General features: G+C 37.0%; 2 protein-coding genes across 4 annotated transcripts; both read left to right on the top strand.

The window, feature by feature from the left end:
* The first annotated feature begins 153 nt into the window (after nt 1-153).
* On the top strand, nt 154-5,334 carry pank2 (pantothenate kinase 2). 2 transcript variants are annotated; one of them, XM_084092416.1, is made up of 7 exons: nt 154-563; nt 1,976-2,328; nt 2,416-2,669; nt 2,781-2,957; nt 3,735-3,858; nt 4,069-4,194; nt 4,279-5,334. In XM_084092416.1, exons 1-7 carry the CDS (start codon nt 335-337, stop codon nt 4,327-4,329), a joined length of 1,314 nt encoding a protein of 437 aa, XP_083948542.1. In that variant the 5' UTR covers nt 154-334; the 3' UTR covers nt 4,330-5,334. The 2 variants fall into 2 exon arrangements, with proteins under 2 accessions (XP_083948542.1, XP_083948543.1); XM_084092417.1 differs by having other exon boundaries at nt 185-567.
* Nucleotides 5,335-5,977: 643 nt separating this feature from the next.
* On the top strand, nt 5,978-22,689 carry loxl3b (lysyl oxidase-like 3b). 2 transcript variants are annotated; one of them, XM_084092402.1, is made up of 17 exons: nt 5,978-6,175; nt 8,948-9,283; nt 9,382-9,545; nt 9,859-10,076; nt 11,232-11,288; nt 12,048-12,122; nt 13,391-13,598; nt 13,709-13,889; nt 14,461-14,615; nt 15,649-15,819; nt 16,867-17,022; nt 18,100-18,259; nt 19,596-19,839; nt 20,855-20,970; nt 21,059-21,195; nt 21,296-21,407; nt 21,892-22,663. In XM_084092402.1, the coding sequence occupies exons 2-17, from the start codon at nt 8,956-8,958 to the stop codon at nt 21,963-21,965; spliced, it is 2,556 nt and encodes an 851-aa protein (XP_083948528.1). In that variant the 5' UTR covers nt 5,978-6,175; nt 8,948-8,955; the 3' UTR covers nt 21,966-22,663. The 2 variants fall into 2 exon arrangements, with proteins under 2 accessions (XP_083948528.1, XP_083948527.1); XM_084092401.1 differs by lacking the exons at nt 11,232-11,288; nt 12,048-12,122; nt 16,867-17,022 and having other exon boundaries at nt 21,892-22,689.
* The last annotated feature ends 3 nt before the right edge of the window (nt 22,690-22,692 follow it).

Raw genomic sequence — 22,692 nt, 5'->3', positions numbered from 1 at the left:
TTTGACCATAGGGTTTTGACCATAGACTGTAAAAAATAGGTTTTGACTCGATGATGCGTGTAGTAGTGTTGTTATTGTGAAGCGCGCCATCTGCTGGTGATGAAGAGAACTGATCGCCAATGTAGACTGAGAACTTGATTGGCTCGATGCGATTTCAGTTGACAGGAGAAGCGCATTCATTGGTGACTCGACTAACTGTGTTGTAAACACAGCGACGTAAACATTTTCTATATCGACCTAAATAACAAAATGAAATAATGACAATTCATTTATATGTGTTAACGGTTATTTTTCTGCTTGACAATCGATGTAGAGATTTTTGTCAAACGACATAATGGAGCTGAACGGCTTTAACTGTGACGGCGAGGGATGTGCCGAGGAGCAAGAGGAAGAATCGACAGCGCTCAAGCTGCCTCGATCAAAGACGGAGACGACATGTAGCATAATTGCTACACCGGGAGCAGACAGTGCAGCGGCCGGTGGCAGTGCACCCATAGAGCAGCGGATGTCAAAATCGACGCCGGCGATGCTGAGGCTCGATTCGCTGAAAAAGAACAGGCCGCGTAGGTGAACCATCTTGTGTTATGGCGATAAGTAACGGGGTTAACGGAGTTCATGCTCACATCACAGTGATAAAGATGTCGAATATAAATTAATAAAACCTGTAGTCAGATATTTGATAGCCAAGTTTTTCAATTTTGTACGCTCACAATTAACATCGATTAACACTTGCTAGAATTTTTATTTATTTTTTAAATCGGAGGTTCCTTGTAATCTACATAAACAAAATAAGCACTAGTTCTGGAATTAAATATTGTTTAAATTATAGATGATGTATAATTGGATTTAGAAATAAACGTAACAGTTAACACAATTCAGAATATTTGCACAAGGAATTGATACAGTCTAATTTCCAGTTGATGAATTTAGGCTAATAAGCAAATGGTTCTTAACTAGATTTTTTTAGGTATTTTATAGGCTATTGGACAATAAGTGGCGACTCAACACTAAAGTAAAATTGTGCATTAAGTATACATATACACAGTATATTCACACATACACATTGGCCACTTTATTAGGTACATCTTGCTAGTACTGGGTTGGACTCCCTTTTTGCCTTCAGAACTGCCTTGATATGATAGCATCACACAGTTACTGCAGATTTGTCGGCTGTACATCCATGATGCAAATCTCCTGTTCCACCACATCCCAGAGATGCTCTATTGGACTGAGATCTGGTGCCTGTGGAGGCCATTTGAGTGTAGTGTGTGTCTATCTATCTATCTATCTATCTATCTATCTATCTATCTATCTATCTATCTATATATATATATATATATATATATATATATATATATATATATATATATATATATGAAGAGTTCAGATGCAAAAGCCTCTAAGTGCCAACTGAAATTTTCTTCTAGAATGATCATTTTTATCAAACTTGTATATTTAAGTTCAATAATTTCACTGAAATGGCAATGACAATTACCTATTAATTGTCATTTAAGTGAAATTACTGAACTTAAATATACGAGCTTGATAAAAATGATCATTCTAGAAGAAAATTTCAGATGGCACTTAGAGGCTTTTGGATCTGAACTCTTCATATATATATATATATATTTGTGCATCTGCCATCTCAGACGTTTTGATATTATGATACAATTACAATAATTTTAATAATAACCTATTAAACTAATATTTAATTTTAATAAATTTGGCAATTTTACTCATTGCAGTGTTGACATTGTCAAGTGCCACCATTCAACCCTGCCCAAGTGATTGTACGAATAACCAATATTTGTACTTAATTTAGGAGAAATATAAGTTAATCATTAACTACAATTTATTAAAAAAAAAAAAAAAAAAAGCTTAAATAAGCTTTAATTTGTATTATTGTTTACTTGCAGAAAATGTGTTTAGAAAATGCACAAGGTACTCAAATCACTTACCTGTCATTGGTCCCCAGCTTTCCCATGGTTTGGCATGGACATTGGTGGCACACTGGTGAAGCTGGTCTACTTTGAGCCCAAAGACATTACAGCAGAAGAAGAGCAGGAGGAGGTGGAGAGTCTGAAAAGCATCCGTCACTACCTCACCTCACACACCGCCTACGGCAAAACAGGTATTCGAGATGTCCACCTGGAGCTGACTGACCTATCCCTTTGGGGTCGCAAGGGCAGCCTACACTTCATTCGCTTTCCTACGCACGAGCTGCCTACCTTCCTGCAGATGGGCCGAGACAAGCACTTCTCCAGTCTGCACACCACCCTCTGTGCCACTGGAGGTGGTGCATTTAAATACGAGGATAACTTCCGTACAGTATGTCCAAGCTCATGTTGTTTCACTTTGACCTCATCTATGCAATCTGTTTAACTAAATGGCTCACTGTGCTCTCTGTTCTCTTAGATGGCCAATCTGCAGCTGTTGAAGCTAGATGAGCTGGACTGTCTGATAAAGGGGGTTCTGTATATTGACTCGGTGGTCTCAAGCGGTCTATCCGAATGTTACTATTTTGAGCACCCAACAGAACCTGACCGTTGCGAGCAGAGGGCATACAACCTGGAGAACCCCTATCCTTTGCTGCTTGTCAACATTGGCTCAGGTGTCAGCATATTGGCTGTATACTCCAAAGACAACTACAAGCGTGTCACTGGAACCAGGTCGGTCATGGCTTTATAATTTTGCTTTCATTTCCTAATAAGTTTAACAAAACAGTATAACAAAATAAAAATGGATTTTTACTGTAAAGCTATGGTAATTTTTTTCTCCAGTCTTGGTGGTGGTACATTTCTAGGGCTGTGTTGTCTGTTGACTGGATGCTCCACCTTTGAGGAGGCATTGGCAATGGCCACTGAAGGGGAAAGTACACGTGTAGATAAACTAGTCAGGGACATCTACGGTGGTGACTATGAGCGATTTGGCTTGCCAGGATGGGCTGTTGCCTCCAGGTACAGGCATATACACTACAGTTCAAGCATTTGAGGGCATTTGTTATATTTTTTTTTATGTTAAAGGGTTAGTTCACCCAAAAATGAAAAAAATTGTCATCAATTACTCACTCTCATGTTGTTCCAAACCTGTAAGTCTTTTGTTCATCTCAAAACACAAATTAAGATATTTTCAATGAAATCAGAGATATTTCTGTCCCTCCATTGACAGCTACACAACTACCACTTTGTCGCTTCATAAAGTTCATAAAGAGATTGTAAAACTAATCCATATGAATTGAGCGGTTTAGTCCAAATCAGCAACATAAATTCATCAACTAACCAATCAGAAACGTCCTCTTGTCACTTCTTCTTGAGTCTCTCCATCATTGTCCGACTCCAGTTTAAACATAAAAAGCAGAACAGTTTCTGACATTTTAGTGCTTGTCTGCTGCTGACACACACAAGCTGTTGAAGGGACAACTTTAATATGCTGTACAAAATTATCTGTGGGGTATTTTGATCTAAAACTTCACATACACTCTCTGGGGACAACAGAGACTTATTTTACATATTGTAAAAAGGGGCATTATACCACCCCTTTAAATGTTCTTCATGGAACCATAGATGCCAATAAAGTATCTTTATTTTTAAGAGTGTATACTACTAATACATGTAGGCCTATATGGCGAACAATTACAACGTTATTCATTATGTGATACTGTTATAATTTAAAAATGTTTCTGTTATGACACATATAATCAATATAATGTGTATGTATTGTATGTTTTTTTGTAGCTTTGGGAACATGATGTGTAAGGAGAAGAGAGCCTCAGTCTCAAAGGAGGATCTGGCTAGAGCAACACTTATCACCATCACAAACAACATTGGCTCAATCACGCGCATGTGTGCACTTAACGAGGTACACATGTACACCCACACTATAAATCGCTATTATGTTGTCCTTGCCCTTGTCTGTCAGCCTCTTTACGGTGCTGCCTTGTGAAATCTGGATCAAGCAGCATTGTACAGGGCTATGAGAGACCAGGGGCCAATCAACTCGTTGGAAACTTCTCTTAAAACAAAATTGCATTTTCAGGATGAATGCTTATCATGAGTTTCTTCTATTTAGAACATTGAAAGAGTGGTGTTTGTTGGGAACTTTCTGCGAGTGAACACGTTATCCATGAAGCTGCTCGCTTATGCTTTGGACTACTGGAGCAAAGGACAACTCAAAGCCCTTTTCCTTCGACATGAGGTGTGTGCGAGTCTGTATGATACATCCAAAGCTCAAACAATATCTAAACAAATCACTCATAACCATTTTATTTTTGTTTTTCAGGGATATTTTGGTGCGGTTGGTGCACTTTTGGAATTAACAAACCCGTTCTGATCTAATAATCAATCTTAGTTCATGTCTTTTAACAAAAGACATTTATGCAAACAGACCAAAGTTGCCTTCAAATATCAGACCATGTCCTCAACTATAAAGACCAAGCCCTGTCATCTACCACATACCAAATATATTATAGTCACTATAATAATATTACACATTCAGGTCAAACAATCAGGATAAACCGCATGGCAATACTAGTTTTAGGAATTGCTGCAAGCTTTAAAAATGTTAAACCCTTTAAACTTTTTCAACGTCTTATATTATGGTATGTCAAAATCAACAGCTGATATGAGAATAAAGCAATAAGATTTGATCTATAGCTTTATCTATAAAAGTTGCAACACTTTTTATATACTGAAATGTGTCAGCTATCATTTTATACCATTAATGGTTATGGATTGATTTTGCATCAAGCAGCCGTTTACTCAAAACCTTTTTTTCTCTATTATTTATTTAACTGATGCAACGTAAATGCAAAATTAATAAATATAATTGCTGTAGAGGTCTGGTTATGAAAACAGTTATTTTATAACTGTTCAGAATCAGAATGTCATGGATATACGTAGCTCATATTATGTGCTGTGTTGTGTGTGTTGCTCGACAGCATTTTGCATAAAAAACTATTAGAGAGAAAGGGACCAGGCAAAACTTTGACCAATTATTAGGGAGGTTAACAAAAAATATTACAATATGGATAATTCTCCTCTTCAAAGATGAGAGCCTGACGTATCGTTTTTTTTTTTTACCTTTGGAATAATTTTGGTGTCCCTGTTGCTGTAACATTGTATGAAACAACACAAAACCAACATGTGCTCTGTTACCGTCTCATAGTCTTTTGTATATTACTTGCTTGATTGCTCATGTCTGTACAAGTAATAGGCAGTTTGTTCCTACATCAGTAAATATTATGCCTTGCGTATTGTGTTCTACAACAAAATGTACTTTTTTTTAATCCAAATGATTGTACATTTTCTTTGTAATAAAAGATGTAAATCACAATATAATTAGGCTTCTTCATGCTTTTGACAGGAAGAAACATTTAAATCGAATTTATTACTGGTAACACTTTACAGTGAGTAATACATTTGTTACAGTGTTTATTTGTTAGTTCAAAATAAACTGTTCATTGTTAGCTCATGTTAGCTCAGGTCCATCAAATAATATTTACAGATACAACTTTTGATTTTAATAATGTATTAGTAAAAGCTGAAATTTTAAACTAAGATTAATGAATGCTTTTTAGGAGTGAGAATTTCTCATTGTTCATATAGTTAACTAATGTTAACAAATGAAACGTTATTGTAAAATGTTAACCTATTACTAGCAACATGTGATTTTTTTTTATTTTTATTTAAACAATTACGCATTTGATTTAAATTTCACGAAGATCAAAATCCCTCCATGCAATTTTACAAACGTAAAACGTGTCTGACCAGAAGAACGTTCCGTTATGTGGACAGTAGGAAAATCTTTTCCTGAACTGTGAAAGGGCTATGTGTTTTTCCTCAAATAAATCCTGCCCCTTTTTCATTCGAGTGAAGTCGTCCACGAGTCAGCTCCACCTCTCCCTCCTGCTCCCCCTGTGCCCCGTCTTTCCCATCTCTCTCTCTCTCTCTCTCTCTCTCTCTCCCTCCCTCCCACCCGCACGATTGTCCAGCTGGCAATTCACTCCCATTACAGTCATTTATCACCGCTCATTAGGTGCCTTTCTTTGCTTCATACAAGTTTTCGCTCCTGAAACAGGTATCCCATTCTTTTCTGGATGCTTTTCAGGTTCTGTGCATAAATACAAACCGCTTGAAACGGTGCTAAGATTGTGTGGGAAGAAACCGACTACCTTGAGGTAAGGGAAAAATGAAAATGGTCTGCCTTTTTTATTCGTCTGTGAGTATTGCAAAGTCACAAAAGTTTACTCTTTTGTAAACAAGTGTCAAATAGCCTAACGTTAGGCTACTGTTGAATAGCGTGTTTGATCATCTGAGAAAAAGCAGCTGGACGCCAAGTAGCCTACACTAGACTTTTAATCTTAGTTTTGTCAATAAAAGATGTCAATGCATTTTTAACTATATAGGCTGCCTATGCATACTTATATATGTTTTAAAGAATACTGTAACGGAAGTTTATTTTCTCCTCATCCGCTTGTATTGCTTAAGAATGGACAGCAGTGTTCAACGGTCCTTTCTTTGCGCAGAGACGTTGTTTAAGACCTGAACTAGATTTGGGGTCACTATAAATTAATATATAAACATTTGTATTTTATGTTTAGGAACTTTATGTTAAGTAGTAAATTGGTCCACTTACTTACCCCTTTAATCTCCTCATACTATGGGATCCACATCTGGCTGAGTCTCGCCGCTACCTCAGCACAATTGTTTATGTAAGCATTTCAACTTGATGTTTACAGATGACATGATTTAAAATCGTGTACTTAATTGTGTCAGTTTGATTTAAATATGATTACAGTTGAAATACCATTATAATTTCATGTGCTTGGGTATCATGTGTTCCTGAGCTACCGAAAATCTGTTTTCAATTGCGCGCCAGTTCTTTACTACCTTGTATAATTGGATCCATCCACGGTAGGAAAAGTCGTTTGTCTATTCAACTTTGACATGCTTTGACACGTTTTGCACATGTAACATTCTTAAAATTACTAATATGACTTGTCTTATAAAGATTGAATAGGCTATGTGGATCAGCATTAGTACTTTATTACAAAATTGACAAAGGAAATACGAGACATTGATGTAAAATAAAGGTAAATATCTCTTGTGAACAGAATAGTTTATTTGTATTTCATATCCAGTCAAGCTTTCATGTTGACAAATTATGCAAGTATGAACATTTTAGAGTGTGTATACCATACATAAATGCTAGCTACGAAATTCCCATTGCAAAACAAATGAGTTTGCCATTTTATTCCCAAAAATGTTTAGGCTACATTTTGATTTCCTTCACCGTCATTTCCATTGTACGTAATTAAAGATGTGGCGGAAATGACACCGTGGTGAAAATGTTCATAACAGAAATGAAAGAATTCCTATTGGATACATTCCCCCAACTGTGTGACATTGTTAATGGTCACACTTTATATTAGGTGGCCTTAACTACAATGTACTAACAATAAAGACCTACAAGACTGTGGATTTACTGTGCAACTACATGTTGTTCTGGAAAATTCCCACATTTACTTCTAATGAGTTTGATGTATGGTTATATTTGGGAGTAAAGGTATAGGGGGAGTAAAGGTATAGGGTTATATTAGGGGTTACAGTAAGAGGTAAAGTGTATCTACAAATGCTAATTAAATGCAAGTACTTTTAATGTAATTACAATGCATCAACATGTAGCTACATAGTTGTATCAAATGGTATAGTTAAGACCACCTAATATAAAGTGTGCCCAAATTAAGTAAAGCTAATTGAAAAGTGAGTTTTAAGAGTCTATTTTCTTAAAGTTCACTGGAACAAAAGTGGCTATATTTAAAGGAAATATTAGGGAATCACCTTTATATGAGGATCTGCATGTAAAGGCCATAGAGTTAGTGAAGTTTTTATATGGATTTAAGTTTGTGTTATGGCTTACTTGATATTCAAATGAAGGTAATGCAAAGATGCTGTCTAGTCCCAAAGCTGACAGTTGAAGGGCATGTGTTTGGGTAATGGGTCTGTTACATTCCTCTGTGGCCTACAGGCTCCAGAGTGACTTGTCTGTTAAGCTGTTGTTACATTAGTGAAATCCCATAACCGCACTGGTGAGGGGCTGTTATATCATCATCACAATTTTCAGTCCAATGTTGTACTATATACAAAGGATTTAAACTATTCTGTCTACAAACACTATAAGATGAACCTCGTCGTGTCATTCACACATGCAGTAAGTGGATGGCTCAATTAAATGTTTTATTGCTTCCTTTATACCAGCTGGAAATACTGGCTACTGAATCAAAGGAGAGTGCTGTATACTGCTGTATTACATTTTGGTGTGTTTTATTGCTAAATGTAAAAATTCTGCTTTGAATCCACAAAATGACATTTACAGCTTGTTCAAGCCAGGTTTTTAATTCATGTACCTTTTTTGTAAACCCTGAAACAGCTTATGGTGTTCAAAATATCAAAATAGGTACTTGTACACGAAAGTATTGAGTACAAGTTTATGTTGACTAGAATATGTGTGTGTCAAAAGCAGTAATTGTCAGTTTCCTACCCACTTTTTCTACAATACACCGGGTACCCCAGGGTGTGTTGGGAATTCGGGAGACATGCTAAATCTTTGATCTGTGGGTGAATCTCAAGAAGTCATTTCTAAGACACATTTTTGTTCCAAATAAGTTATTATAAATCATTATGATTTCATGGTGACTTAAATTGTCTTTAAGTAATATACGATTTTGCAGTGAAATGTGACCCAGACATAATCCCAGGTTTAATTAGCTTCATCCTGTCTCATCGAATTTGCTGTAGAAGTGACCAGCATGCAATATAAATTTAACAGTGAGCTGGAACATGTTCTGTGTGGACAATTTTGTACACATGATAGTAAACAAATCCAAACATAGTCGCACTCACACAACAGTAACTGTGTTTCCCCTCTTTGTTTTTATTCTCTGCTGTAGAGCCACACATGGAGCCGTGTCAGTGGTTGCTACACATTGTTGTCTTCGTACATAATGCTTGGATTCAATCATGCTTTGCCCAAACCCCACCGCCAGTACGCTCAAGCCCCACACCGACCCCTCTGACGGCACAGGGGCCAGAGACTCTGAAGTTCCGGCTGTCTGGTTTCCCCAGGAAACACAATGAGGGGCGAATTGAGGTGTTTTACAAAGACGAGTGGGGGACCATCTGTGATGATGACTTCTCACTGGCCAATGCTCATGTCCTCTGTCGCCAGCTTGGCTTTGTGTCCGCCACGGGCTGGGCACACAGCGCCAAGTATGGGAAGGGCACAGGTAAATGTGCCTGCTCTCATTCGCACATTCACTCAGACTAGATATAAAGCGATATCTGCATGCCTGGTATGTGCTCAGAGAGTTTGTGTTTGTTTCAGGGAAGATTTGGCTTGACAATGTGCAGTGCAGTGGCAGTGAAAGGAGTGTGTCGGTGTGTAAGTCTCGTGGCTGGGGCAACAGTGACTGCACTCATGATGAGGACGCTGGAGTGATCTGTAAAGATGAGAGACTGCCGGGATACGTGGACTCCAATGTTATAGAGGTAAAGGACCCTACACCAGTGTTGGGGAAAGTTACTTTTTAAATCTTAGTGCTTCAACTTTAACTTGTTTAAGTTAGTTGCCAAGGCAACATTTACAATTTTTAGTCTATCATCTTATAGTCATATTTTATTTTATTTCAGCTTCATTTCAATTAACATTTTTTTTTTTTAATAGTTTTAGGTTTAGTAAACAATAACCCTGATCTAACATGCAGGAAGCACTCCAAGCACTGCTTTCTCACATGCTTCTTCACTCTGTTCTGGTTTGACTGTCCACATAGATTCTATTCTTTGCATTGTGCGTCTCTCTCAGGTGCAGGTAGATGAGAATAAAGTGGAGGAGGTCCGTTTGCGTCCTGTGTTTACCATGGCAACTAAACGGATGCCGGTCACCGAGGGAGTGGTGGAAGTCAAGAATAAGGACGGGTGGGCTCAGATCTGCGATAATGGTTGGACACCCAAAAATTCTCGAGTGGTTTGTGGCATGATGGGATTCCCCCATGAGAAGAAGGTCAACAAGAGCTTCTACAAGTGAGTGTTGATGACATGTTGAAGATAAGGCGGGAATTTTATCCATCAGGATTGTGATTGGCCATGGAAACATTGGTAAAAAAAAAAAAAACCCTACTAAAACCATTTTTACATAGATGAATATTGCTCTTTTAAGACTTAGAGCATTTGTGTATTCATATGTCTTGTGTGTGTTTGTGTGTGTGGCATCTCACTATACTGTGGCTGTTTTGCCAATGTGAGAGGAAATTATGTTTACTTTCTCAGTCATCCGTGAAATGCAGTTTTGCCTAGCAGCATACACACAGTTTAAACCACAGACAAACACGTGAAGAAGGAAACTATTGCATAGATGCACAGCATTCATGCACACTAATTAGTAGAAAGCACACTGGGGTCTCATCCCCCAAATCCAGTGGAATGTTACAAGAATATTCCACTTACAGGAATAAGCCCTTTGTAAAACACATATGAATTTAGTTTCCAGACCTAGACTTAGACAAGACAACCAGTGAAGATTTTATAATGAGTAGAAGCTTAGAGGATGTCTGTGTGCCTCCACTGGACGACTGTCTGCATTTATTTCCCATGTGTTGTTTTATAGACAACATGAAGGTTTCATTTCTCAACCTGTCTCCCTACGGCACGTACGCACCGTTACTGACCCCACATTCCTGAATCAATGGCACACTGTGACTAATGAGGTTTCCATAACCTCAGGAAATCAGAATCCGAAAAAAATTTCATAAGTTGACATCTTTAAAGCATGAAAAAGATTATTAAAACTTAATGATTTAGAATGTACTTTAAAGTAAAACTTTTAATTTGACCATTACAAAGTGCAATTTTTAAAAGTGCGTTAAGAAACAGTGAACGTATACTCTCTTTAAGTACACTTAAGTGGCCTTTTATTTCATTAATATTATATTATCTGCAAGTACATTTTTTTTTTAATTTTACACTTTGAAGCACACTACAAAAGCACATTCAATACAAATGAGCAGACTTCTTTTTCACAATAGTATGACCATTTCTATCAAGTAAGTGTTATGGTGATGCAGATGCAGATGCTACACAACCTTTCCTATCTCAAACAGCCTGAAGTGGACAAAGAGAAAGAAAGATACAGTAGTCAGTGTGTATGTGTGCTTGACCCCATTTCCCTGTTTTCAACAGGCATCTCAGAAAGAGATCTGCTGAGCCAAAAGCTAAAGTTAAAGTAACAGCGGCCAGGTACCATCTGAGGGAAAGAAACCAGTAGTTTTCTTTCCCTAGAAGACTGAAGCACATATCGTGGCTTTAGTAGTGATCTTACACGCAGCACTATTAGTGTTTGTCATCCTCTAACTAACTTCAATCTAATGCGTGCTTTAGTCAGTTATCCTATTTTGTGATTGAGTTGTGTTGATTTGCTCTCTCAGTAGGGTGTGTGTGTGTGTGTGTGTGAGTGAGTGAGTGAGTGAGTCAGTGTATATCTGAGAGAGTGGTGGACGTAACATTTCCCCATGAAGAACTTATTACCATCTGTTAGTTTTACTCACATAGTTTTGAGATGAGACTGTGCTTGTGTAAGAGTTAAAGCTTTCGTGGGAGATATCTTGAAACAGAATCCCTTATAATAATACTAACACAAATCCCTTCTTCTGCTTACTGCACGTTCACCTCAGATATGTGCGCTTCTAATGTGCTTGTTTCAATGTGTATATAACAGTCATGGGAACGTTAAATCACCTCTAACATTTTTTTTAATTGATGTGGTATTTTGTAGTTCTCATTTTACGAAGTTTCTGTTTCTGTCACCTAACGTAATTATATGCCAAATAACTTGTGACGCACTGCATCTTGTTAAATCTTTAAAAAAAAAAAAAAATTAATAAAATCTCATCGCCTTCTTTTCCATGCAGCTGGTATGCATATGTGTGCACATGCATGCTGGATGTTGCAGTGGACATTTTAGTGTTTCTGAATGCTTAATGGATGTTTGCATTACAGGCAGGGGCCCAAAGCTAAGGCTATCACTAAAACTAGCTCTAAGCCTAAACCGGGCAAATCAGCTGCAGATAAAAGGTAACCTTGGTAAAAAGGGGAAACATACAGTACAATGCCTTCGTGTCTCAGACCTTTCTAACCTTTTCTTTTGTTCTCTAAATCTAAATGTGTTGCCAGTCAGAAAGGCTGCATTACAGGTGATTCTGCAGCCTAAACAAAACCTCTAACGAATTATAACGAATAATTGGTTAAAAGATAGAGAAGCCTTGTGGAATAAAAAATATGTAGACATACAAGTCTGCCAATCAAAGGTTTGGAGTCAAAGATGTATTTCAGAAATTGCACATTAAAGGGGCTATATGTAAAAAAAATATTTTTTGATTGCCAATGTATGAACAGCTTGTAACAAAACTTAAAAAATGAGATCTTCCCTGAAATCCTAGGTTGTCTATAAAAGCCTGAAGACTGATTTTAATGTGAAGGACTCGGGACGTTTTTACCGGGAAAATCAAAAGGATATGACGTTTCTGCCTGCTCCCGAGAGCCTCTTCTGTTCAATGATACATGAAGCGAATGCTGCTTATACAATGTTCAGGATAATGCCGAAAGAGCCATTCTGTACTGTAATGTCAGTGTTTAATGCAAAGAAAAGGGATTAATTCAAACTATAGTCTCACATAGCCAGATCTATAGTATATAGTCTCAAATATAGGCCCAAACTATCATAACAGTGTTATTTTAATTACCCCATCTGTTGACATGATGTCAAGGCTTACCAAAGTTACAAAAGATTTGTATTTAAAATAAATGCTGTTCTTTTGAAATTTTAAACTGTTTTTAACATTGATAATAATAATAATAAATGTTTCTTGAGCTCCAAATCAGCATATTAGAATGATTTCAGAAGGATCATGTGACACTGAAGAATGGAGAATGGAGAATTTTAAACTTGAATATTTCACAATATTACTGATTTTACTGCACTATTTTGATCAAATAAATGCAGCCTTGGTTAGCAGAAACAATTGTACCGACCCCAAACCTCTGAATGGTAGTGTACATTATGCAATTCTGTTGTGCTGTTGTATGTCATTGTTAAGGACATGAATGAGAATGAGATAAGTTTATTAAATATACTGTCCAAAATTAATATAATGCAGCAAAAAAAGCATCTCCAATATTTCAATTTAAAAAATCAGAGAAAAAATGTGTGACTACTCAAGAATATTGCTGTAGCGGTTGAGTGTGTAAACATCTTTATCAGAATAAAGGCTTTACCTGACCTTAATCTGAAAAGGATGTGCATGTAAACATGGTAAGTGTGTATTTCACTTATCCTCTCTCAGGCTGTATGCTGAGCGGCAGAAGAATCGCTTCCTGGTTCATTCAGTGGCATGCTTAGGCACAGAAGTGCACTTGGCTGCATGTCCTCTAGAGTTTAACAATGGCAATGCCACAGAGTCGTGCCCTGGAGGAATGCCTGCTGTGGTCAGCTGTGTACCTGGTCCACTTTACGCTCAGAGCACTGCCATGAGGAAGAAACTCAAGATGCAGGTAAAGTGTGTTCTTGTATATGATACATGCAAAAGACTCACTTTTACATGTATTTCATTAGCGCTGTGGTTACTGTTCATTTGAAACTTTCTTCCTCTCTCTCTCATCAGTCTACTGTACGCCTGAAGGGTGGAGCGAAACATGGTGAGGGCCGTGTCGAGGTGTTGAAGGGCAGTGAATGGGGGACGGTTTGTGATGATCGCTGGAACCTGCTCTCTGCCAGCGTCGTATGCAGAGAATTGGGCTTCGGCTCTGCCAAAGAAGCCCTCACAGGAGCCCGCATGGGACAAGGTAAGAATGCAAAGGAGTAACCAAATGTGATACAGAGTTTTTTTTGTCTGCAGCAATGGAATGCACGGAATGCCTTATTACCTGATCAGTGACTTGGACTCTCATCTCTGAGGTCATCAGAGATAACAACCCATCACTGAATAATATAAATGCCCTCATTTATTACCCTACTGCCTGGAATATTTCATTCTGATTGGTCAGTTGCTACAATCTGATAATGACCAGGAAACTATAACTGACCATCGTCCCTGGCAAACCAGTCTCCTATATAGCTATGCTAGTTTTAAATCGTGTAACTAAAGCATTGATTTCTTTAATCTGCGCCGGGCGTAACAGCTTAAAAGCGCATGGATTTGTGGACATCCATTTTGTCCAGCCTTTCATTTGGAAATGTATTTTGCATTGTAGCGACATTCATACATTTTTAATTGTGACCTATGTGTTTTAATACTTTTTAGGGTCACTGTTTTACATGGATAAAGTTGTTAGTTACACACTTTTATATTTGTTTTAGCTATGTTGGTATGAATTTGACATTTTACTATGCATTTGCTTCTGTGTTTTCTCTCAGGGTTGGGGCCTATCCATATGAATGAGGTGCAGTGCACAGGTCATGAGCGCTCTCTGTGGAACTGCCGCTATAAAAACATCACTGCTGAGGACTGCAAACACACTGAAGATGCTTCAGTCCGCTGTAATGTCCCATATATGGGCTATGAGAAGACGGTCAGAGCAACACACATATACTCATACTCATAACCTTTTTTCTTTTAGTTGTGTATTTGTTATATCAAAATAAATTTATTTTATGGCATTTTAAGAAACTGTATATTACACCCACTTGCATCTATTGCTTGTTTCTCAATTCAAGGAGAACACAGCAATGATCAAATGAATGAATGATGTTATGCTTAATATTCATTTTGACTCAAAATGGATGACTGGAGTGTTGGGTATCATTGTCTGTCTCAAGAGACAATTACTGTAATTAATCATCTGTTGCGATTTACGATTATGATCTCAACAGATGCAACACACCTTAACCATTATGCCCCTACTGCTAGAAAACCTCCTTTATGCATGCAATGGTCACCGGGGATAGTTGTCACACTATATATATATACTTAGTATGTTGTTTCCCATAGCATGTCTTTATGAGTGAGTCACTGAATAATTCACTCAGCTGATTTATCTTATATATATGGTCCAATTACACCAAAACAAATTTTTTATGAATTATGTCTGTCAAATTAAAATTCAGATATCAGATATGCAGATAATTTTTTAATTAATTTAAAAAAACAAAAAAGCTGTTTGGAACCACATTCATTTTTTTATATTAATACTTTCATTCAGCAAGCAGATCAATTACTTAATACAATTGATCAAAAGTGACAGTAAAGACATTTCTAATGTTACAAAACATATCTACTTCATATAAATTCTGTCCTTTTGAACTTTTTATTCATCAAAGAATCCTTTAAAAAAAGGGTATCATGGTTTCCACAAAAATATTAAGCAGCTCTATTTTAAACTTTGATAATAATAATAATAAATGTGTCTTGAGCAGCAAATCAGCATATTACAATGATTTCTGAAGGATCATGTGACAAGACTGGAGTAATGGCTGCTGAAAAAAACAAATAAACAAACAAAAATACAACCTGAGAAATATTCACTAGAGTAAAAAGTGTGACAATTAGCCCCAGTCTCCCCTAAAATCCCTCTTACCCCTTGTCCCTGGTTGTGCCCTGCTCAGGTGCGCATCTTAGGGGGCCGATCTCGCTATGAGGGCCGTGTGGAGGTGTTATATACTGAGGCCAACGGGACGTTGCGCTGGGGCCTGATCTGTGGAGAAGGCTGGGGCACTGAGGAGGCCATGGTTGTGTGCAGGCAGCTGGGCCTCGGGTACGCCAACCATGGTCTACAAGTAGGATGCTAACAGTAACAGCAACACACACTTGCATGCTAACAATGCCTTGAACTTCCTGCTACCATCGAAAAAAATCAGATGGTGCTGGCTTACACACTCCCTCGTACATATTCAAAGCCTTGAACTTTGAAAACCACATGAAAACACAGTCAGTGCATGTTGTACAGAGACAGAAGGAAAAAACCCTGCTGAAAAGATCGGTCACCACAATTTGCTAATGAACAACTTGGTTACACTAGCTAGACCAGCACCAAACTAGTACTAACCAGCCATGCTGTTCTATACTAAGGCCTCCTTTATAAAGACATGCATAGAATGATCCTAAATGTGAATGAACGACAATTTCCGAAATGTTCCTATGAAGGATTTATGAAATAACACAGAGACCCAAACAATTATCATTAAAGGGGCAATAAATGATTTCTGAGAAACGCTGTTGAAAATTTAAATCAACACCTAAACAAAAAAAATTCTGTGCTGAAAAAAATATTGCATTTATATATATCCATGGCTATGTAAATAGGAGAAAAAAACAAAGTGGATTGAACCAATCTACGAAACACCATAACACTCTTTTAGCCAATCAGCAATAGGGGGCGTGTCCGCTCATGATGGGGGATGAGCAAGCATTTGTAGAAAGACTGTAGAAAGAGAGATGGCTGAGAAATGACTTAATTAATTAAAGCATATTGTGATTGTCTCATTTATCTCACAATTTAGTAAACAATGTTGGATTATTTTGATTACTGGTATATACATGGTCAAACAATTTGTACGCTTGCTCTTCAGTTGGCATATGCATAAGAATTTTTTTTTTTTTTTAGTTTTTGCCTTTATAAATTCCAATTTGTTCCTCACTTTTGAAGGGATTAAATCCCGGGAATTTCGGTTCAGATGAAATTCTGTGTTTTATAAATGAGGCTCTTGGTCTTCTCAGCAGGGACGTCTGTCTTGGTATGTGGGTTAGCATTGAATGGCAGGAGCCAGATTGGTGAGCGTGGTAAGAAATGAGTGTGTTTGACGTTGCGTAGGTTGTGATTTCAGGTGCGTCTGTCGGGTGGGCGCTCACAATATGAAGGGCGAGTGGAGGTGCGGGTGGGGCAGCGTTGGGGCAGTGTATGCAGTGAGGGCTGGACCACCAAAGAGGCCATGGTGGCATGCAGGCAGCTAGGGCTGGGGTTCAGCATGCATGCTATTACAGTGAGTACATGACATACACACATGCTGACGCAGAAGCAGCTGTTTTCCTTCACCAGGAATGTTGTTTTAAGCAACATGAATGATTAGGAATAAGATGTTTCTTGTATTATTTTTATTTTATTTTATTTAAATTTTTCAGGAAAATGAGTTGAACACTTTTGTGACAACTGTATAGACTAGAACAGCCAATGACGGTTTGGATGCTTTGCCCTGTTTTTGTCTTGTGAATTTGGCCCACATGTCTGGGTCATATTTTACCCCAAATAAAAGAAATAGCCTAATTGAAATTATATTTTAGGACCTCGATTTTTTGCATTGTGACATTTATTTTCATAACAACTGAGCACATTCCACAACCCAAGCCCCCTCCCCTCCACACCGCAAATTCTCATTACCGTAATGCAATAAATAAATAAATAAATAAATAATCTTTTCTTAAGGATAATTTTTTTTTTTTTTTTTTTTTTTTAGAGTGAAGGATGACCTAATCATATTTTTCCCTGAAATAAGGAAATTACATTATTTTACATTACATTATTTATTTTAAGGACCAAGATATTTTTTCCATTGTGACATTATTTTCATGACAGTTAAGCACATTTCCCCCAAAATTATCATTACCGTAATAAATAAATAAATAAATAATTTATTTTTCTTTCTTTCTTTTAATTTGTTGTTTTAATTTTGAGATTAAGTGTGACCTGGTCATGTTTACCCTAAAAGAAATAAGTTATAAAAAATACATATTTATAACCAATTTGTGACATTATTTTTATGACAATTAAGCACATTTCCCATAAATTCTTATTACCATTATGCAACAAAAAAAACTTTTTTTATTTTGATGTAAAGTGACTTGGTCGTGTTTTCGTGAAATTCACACAGTTGTTGTAATTTTTTCTTGAGTATAAAAGGTACAGTACTCAACAGTACAATCTTCAAATAGTTATGAAAATGATATTTGAAAATGGCATGTTTACCATGTAGGTCTGTTTTGGATTTTCATTCTCTTCATAGTAAACCACTTATCACCGTCTGTCTGTGTCTGTTTGTTTGTTTTGATGCGTGTTTGCTAAGGAAACATGGTATTGGGATAGCAGTAACGTGACAGAGATGGTTATGAGCGGAGTGAAATGTACAGGAGATGAGATGTCTCTAAGCCAGTGCCAACACCACAGAACGGTCAACTGCCAGAAAGCAACTGCACGATTCTCAGCAGGAGTTATCTGCTCAGAAAGTGAGTAATCACATGCACACACGGAAACAAAGTGACCCATTTAAAAGGTCCTCGAATTTGATTGGCTGAGCAGCTGATGTTATTATTTTTAGTAATTAGACCAAATGCACCAGGACTTTTTACTCATTTTAGTACATCTGTCTTTGTGATTTACAGACAGACTGTCTTTCTTTGGTGTGGTATAATATTTTTCAGTGACTCTTTCTGCAGGTTACATTGTTAAACCAGTAGGTGACTGTCTTTATAAGTGAGTCATTGAATCATTTATTCAACTGGTTCATTCAGCAACACTGAATAATTCAGTGACTCTCTGAGTCCGAATATGCCTACTTCCCTACTATATAGTAGGGGGAAAAGAGTAGTATTTCCGAATTCATTGTATTCATAAAACAGTAGGCGAAAAGTACCCGGATGACCTACTGCTGGCAAGATTCTATAGTGCGCATCTTATGGACAATTTACTATCCCATGAGGCCATGGGAGAGGATTTGTGAATAGCAATGAAGTAACACAACTAAAAAGTAACTTGTCAAATGTCAAACGTACGTCAGAGTTCATTCATTCTACATACATTCATACTACATAAAACATACTTTTATTAACAGCCTCCAAGTAGGTTCTTAATTAAATATAGTACCTACTTAGTATGCGATTTTGCATAGTATGTCATTTTGACTACAGTCACTGAATCAGAATCATTTTCTCAACTAATTTGTTTAAAAACCCTGATTCATTATAGGATCGAAACACCACTACTGCGTGTTGCTCGGAAACGCACAAAAATAGACTAAGTGATTGGCAATATTGTGTCTAAAATGTAGGTTACTCAGTATAGACTTATGGTTTATGGAACTGTTGTATAAAAGCAATGTCATTTTCAGAATCTAGTTTTAGAGTAGTACATTCAGTCATTATATTTTTTATGGATGACTGGAATTCTCACCTCTGAAGCGGTCAGTCTGCTGCTGATGCTAGACCTAAAAGCTGTGGTCAGTCTTGTTTATCTTTCTCTGAGCACTAGGCTGTCATTAGTGAACCTCACATGGCAAAGGCTTGACTTTAAATGACTTACACCTGTCTGGATTATGTATAAATGAGACAACATATCATTTTCTTAACTGTTGAACTGTTTGTTCAGACATCAAAACCTCAGAAATCCAGTTCAGTTTCCAACATGCAATGCCATAAAAATAGAAACAAAACTCTAAATCAAATTCCTGGACCAAAAATATATATTTATTTTCATCTTTGAACTTTCGTTTTAAATTGCCTGCATGCTATTACAGAGTTTTCATGTTTTAGCTTGATCTTGATATGTACAAGTTTATTTCCCCAGCTGCATCAGATCTAGTGCTGAACTCACCATTAGTGCAGCAGACGACGTATATAGAGGACCGGCCGTTACACATGCTGTACTGTGCAGCAGAGGAGGACTGTCTGTCCAAGAGCGCTGCTAAAGCTAACTGGCCTTACGGTCATCGCCGCCTGCTCCGCTTCTCCTCTCAGATACACAACATCGGACGAGCTGACTTCAGGCCCAAGGCTGGTCGTCACTCGTGGGTGTGGCACGCATGTCACGGGTAACCGTACTGTTAAAATGTCTTTTTTCAGTAGAGTAAAAATAATTGTTATTCATGTTGTGTTGAACATCTGGGTACGCCTTTTGTGTTGCTGGTCAAACTGACCCCCCATTGGTTCCATGCAATTTGTATGAAAGATTGTTTCTACCACAGAATAAAATAATAAAAAGGGTAATTGCGACTTTTAATTGCACAATTCTGACTTTATAACTTGCAATTGCGAGGATATATCTATATTGTGAAATAAAAATTGCTATTACCTTTTCTATTTTTAATTCCGTGGCAGAAACAAGAAAACAAGAAAAAATTTGGCTAAATCAACACACACAAAAAAACAAAAACAACTAAGGATTCATGGAAAAACAGAAAACCACTATTATAACATGTCAGAGATTAAAAATATCACAAATGAGAAATTATAAACTCCTATTGTGTTAAAAAAATGTGTTCCTCCCTTTGTGTTTGGGGTAAATTTTACCCACATATTTTTTTTGTTCAAAATTAGCCGCAGACACAAAATGAAAAGATTTCCTTGATGTGACTATTTGCACACTGATCTGTTACAACCAAGTATAAATAGTATCTAACATTTGTACAAAATGTAAATAGTATGTATCAATAGGCTATTTGTAATTGGTGTAAATAGCCTCTGCCTTTTTATGTCTGGTTCTCAAACCTTTGTGAGAGTAAAATGGGTTTATCACACTTCTTTTAAGCGCTGCAACAGACTAGTAATTGCGATCCAAAAAAAAAACAAATAACCAAAAACATCATTTCAAATACTTTTTGTCAAATCAATTAGACGAAGAAACAGCTAATTGACTTTGCATTTAATGTTTCACCAAAATGAATTGTTTATTAAGTGTTTCAAGCAGTTTAGCAATCAAGTGTGGGTTAAATTGACGGACAACACAACACCCACTGCTTTTCTAGCTGGTTTCTTTTCAGTCAGTTCTGATGGGATATGGATATACAAGTTTATATATGTTTGATATGTGTGTATGTTACTCCACAGGCATTATCACAGTATGGACATCTTCACACACTATGACCTGATGTCTGCCAATGGCACTAAAGTGGCAGAAGGACACAAAGCCAGCTTCTGCCTGGAGGACACTGATTGTGAAGAGGGTAAATCACACTCATCCAAAAACACCATTTACAGTCAGCTGTTTATTTAGACACATTATCAGCGATTAAACATCTGTGTTAATTCTAGGTGTTTCCAAGAGATATGAGTGTGCTAACTTTGGTGAGCAGGGCATCACAGTGGGATGCTGGGATTTGTATCGCCATGACATTGATTGCCAGTGGATCGACATTACTGATGTCAAACCAGGAAATTATATCCTTCAGGTCAGAAAATGGGTGCAGATCATTGTCCCAATGTTGTCCCAACTCATCTTTTATTGATTCAAGAGTATCCAGACTTGTTTTTGCTTGCTTTTTCTCCTAGGTTGTCATAAATCCTAACTATGAGGTTGCTGAGAGTGATTTCACTAACAATGCCATGAAATGTAACTGCAAATATGATGGCCACAGGATCTGGGTCCATAATTGCCATATTGGTGAGAAACGAATACAAACAAAGCCTCAAAATTACTAGAAAATGTCTATGTTTGGAAGCGAATACTACTGTCGCTTACTACTTACTGAATTCTTTTCAATATATACTTTTAAAAGTAGGATAAGAAACAGAATTATTTTTTTATTTTTTTAATACAGTAGTGTTCTACATTCATGTCACGTGACCTCACGTGATGCAATAACATCGTATGTAATTCAGAGAGTGTTGTCTCTTTATCATCTTGGAATTAAACTGTTATTTCGCATTTTGACAAACTTTCTTGGCAGTCTGATGAAATAATGATTCAAGAAAAAGATTGTGGTTGATATCAATTCCAGTTCAAGTGTGTACTCTTGTAACAATATAGATTATGCATTGAAAATAGTAAGAGAATATGGTAGTGTGATATGGTTCTGAATATTGTCAAAGTGTTCCCATTGAATGTCAAATACTGAAAGATTTATTTTTCCATGTCTTCATTTCAGGTGATGCTTTCAGTGAGGAGGCTGAGAAGAAGTTTGAGAAATACCCTGGACAACTTAACAACCAGATCTCGTAATCATATCACCAGATTGATCTAATTAGCATATTGAGACAATCTAACATTGTAGGTTAATCCAGAGTAAAATATTTATTCATTCAAACCAGCCATAAACTAATTATCGTCTCACATTGCAAGTTACAGAAACCCTAAAATCTACAAAATCTACAGTATAATTGTATTGACATTACCAAAAACAGAACTCCAAAAGACACTCTGGGCCACTGAGTCTGGCTTAAGTTGTGTGAAGATTCGATGTAAATGAACATTTGCCTCAGGCGTGCAGTGGTACAGGTACAGCCTGATCTGTGTTTACAGCGCAACCAGGTGCTTATTTGCTTAAAAGGTTTAAAAAGCCTTGTTGATACATCACAGCCAATGTGCTGCTGTCTCTGTGAGTTAAAAGTACTTGAATGTTTCGTATTCCAGATGAGCATTCGTGTTTAAAAGCTGTTGCAAAGTGTGAATGTATGTTATGCTTCAAAGCTCTGACTCAATGTAGGATCCTGTTTTACTTTCAAATGGTCTTTTATGTATGACTTGTTAAAGCTTCAGTGACGTTTTTTTTACACACTGTCCTGTTTACGCATTTATGTGTCCAGCTACAGTAAAATTAACATTTCATAGGCAACTTTTAAAGATGAAAAATAAAGTTTTTAAAGTTGTAATACAAATAATTTCAAGTTTCATGAGACATTAAACATAAATGGTCAATAAATTATTAGTCATACCTTACTTTACCAAC

Source organism: Abramis brama, assembly GCF_963993115.1.
Source record: "Abramis brama genome assembly, chromosome: 19".
NCBI lineage: Eukaryota > Metazoa > Chordata > Actinopteri > Cypriniformes > Leuciscidae > Abramis > Abramis brama.
This window is presented reverse-complemented; position numbering and strand designations above follow the sequence as displayed.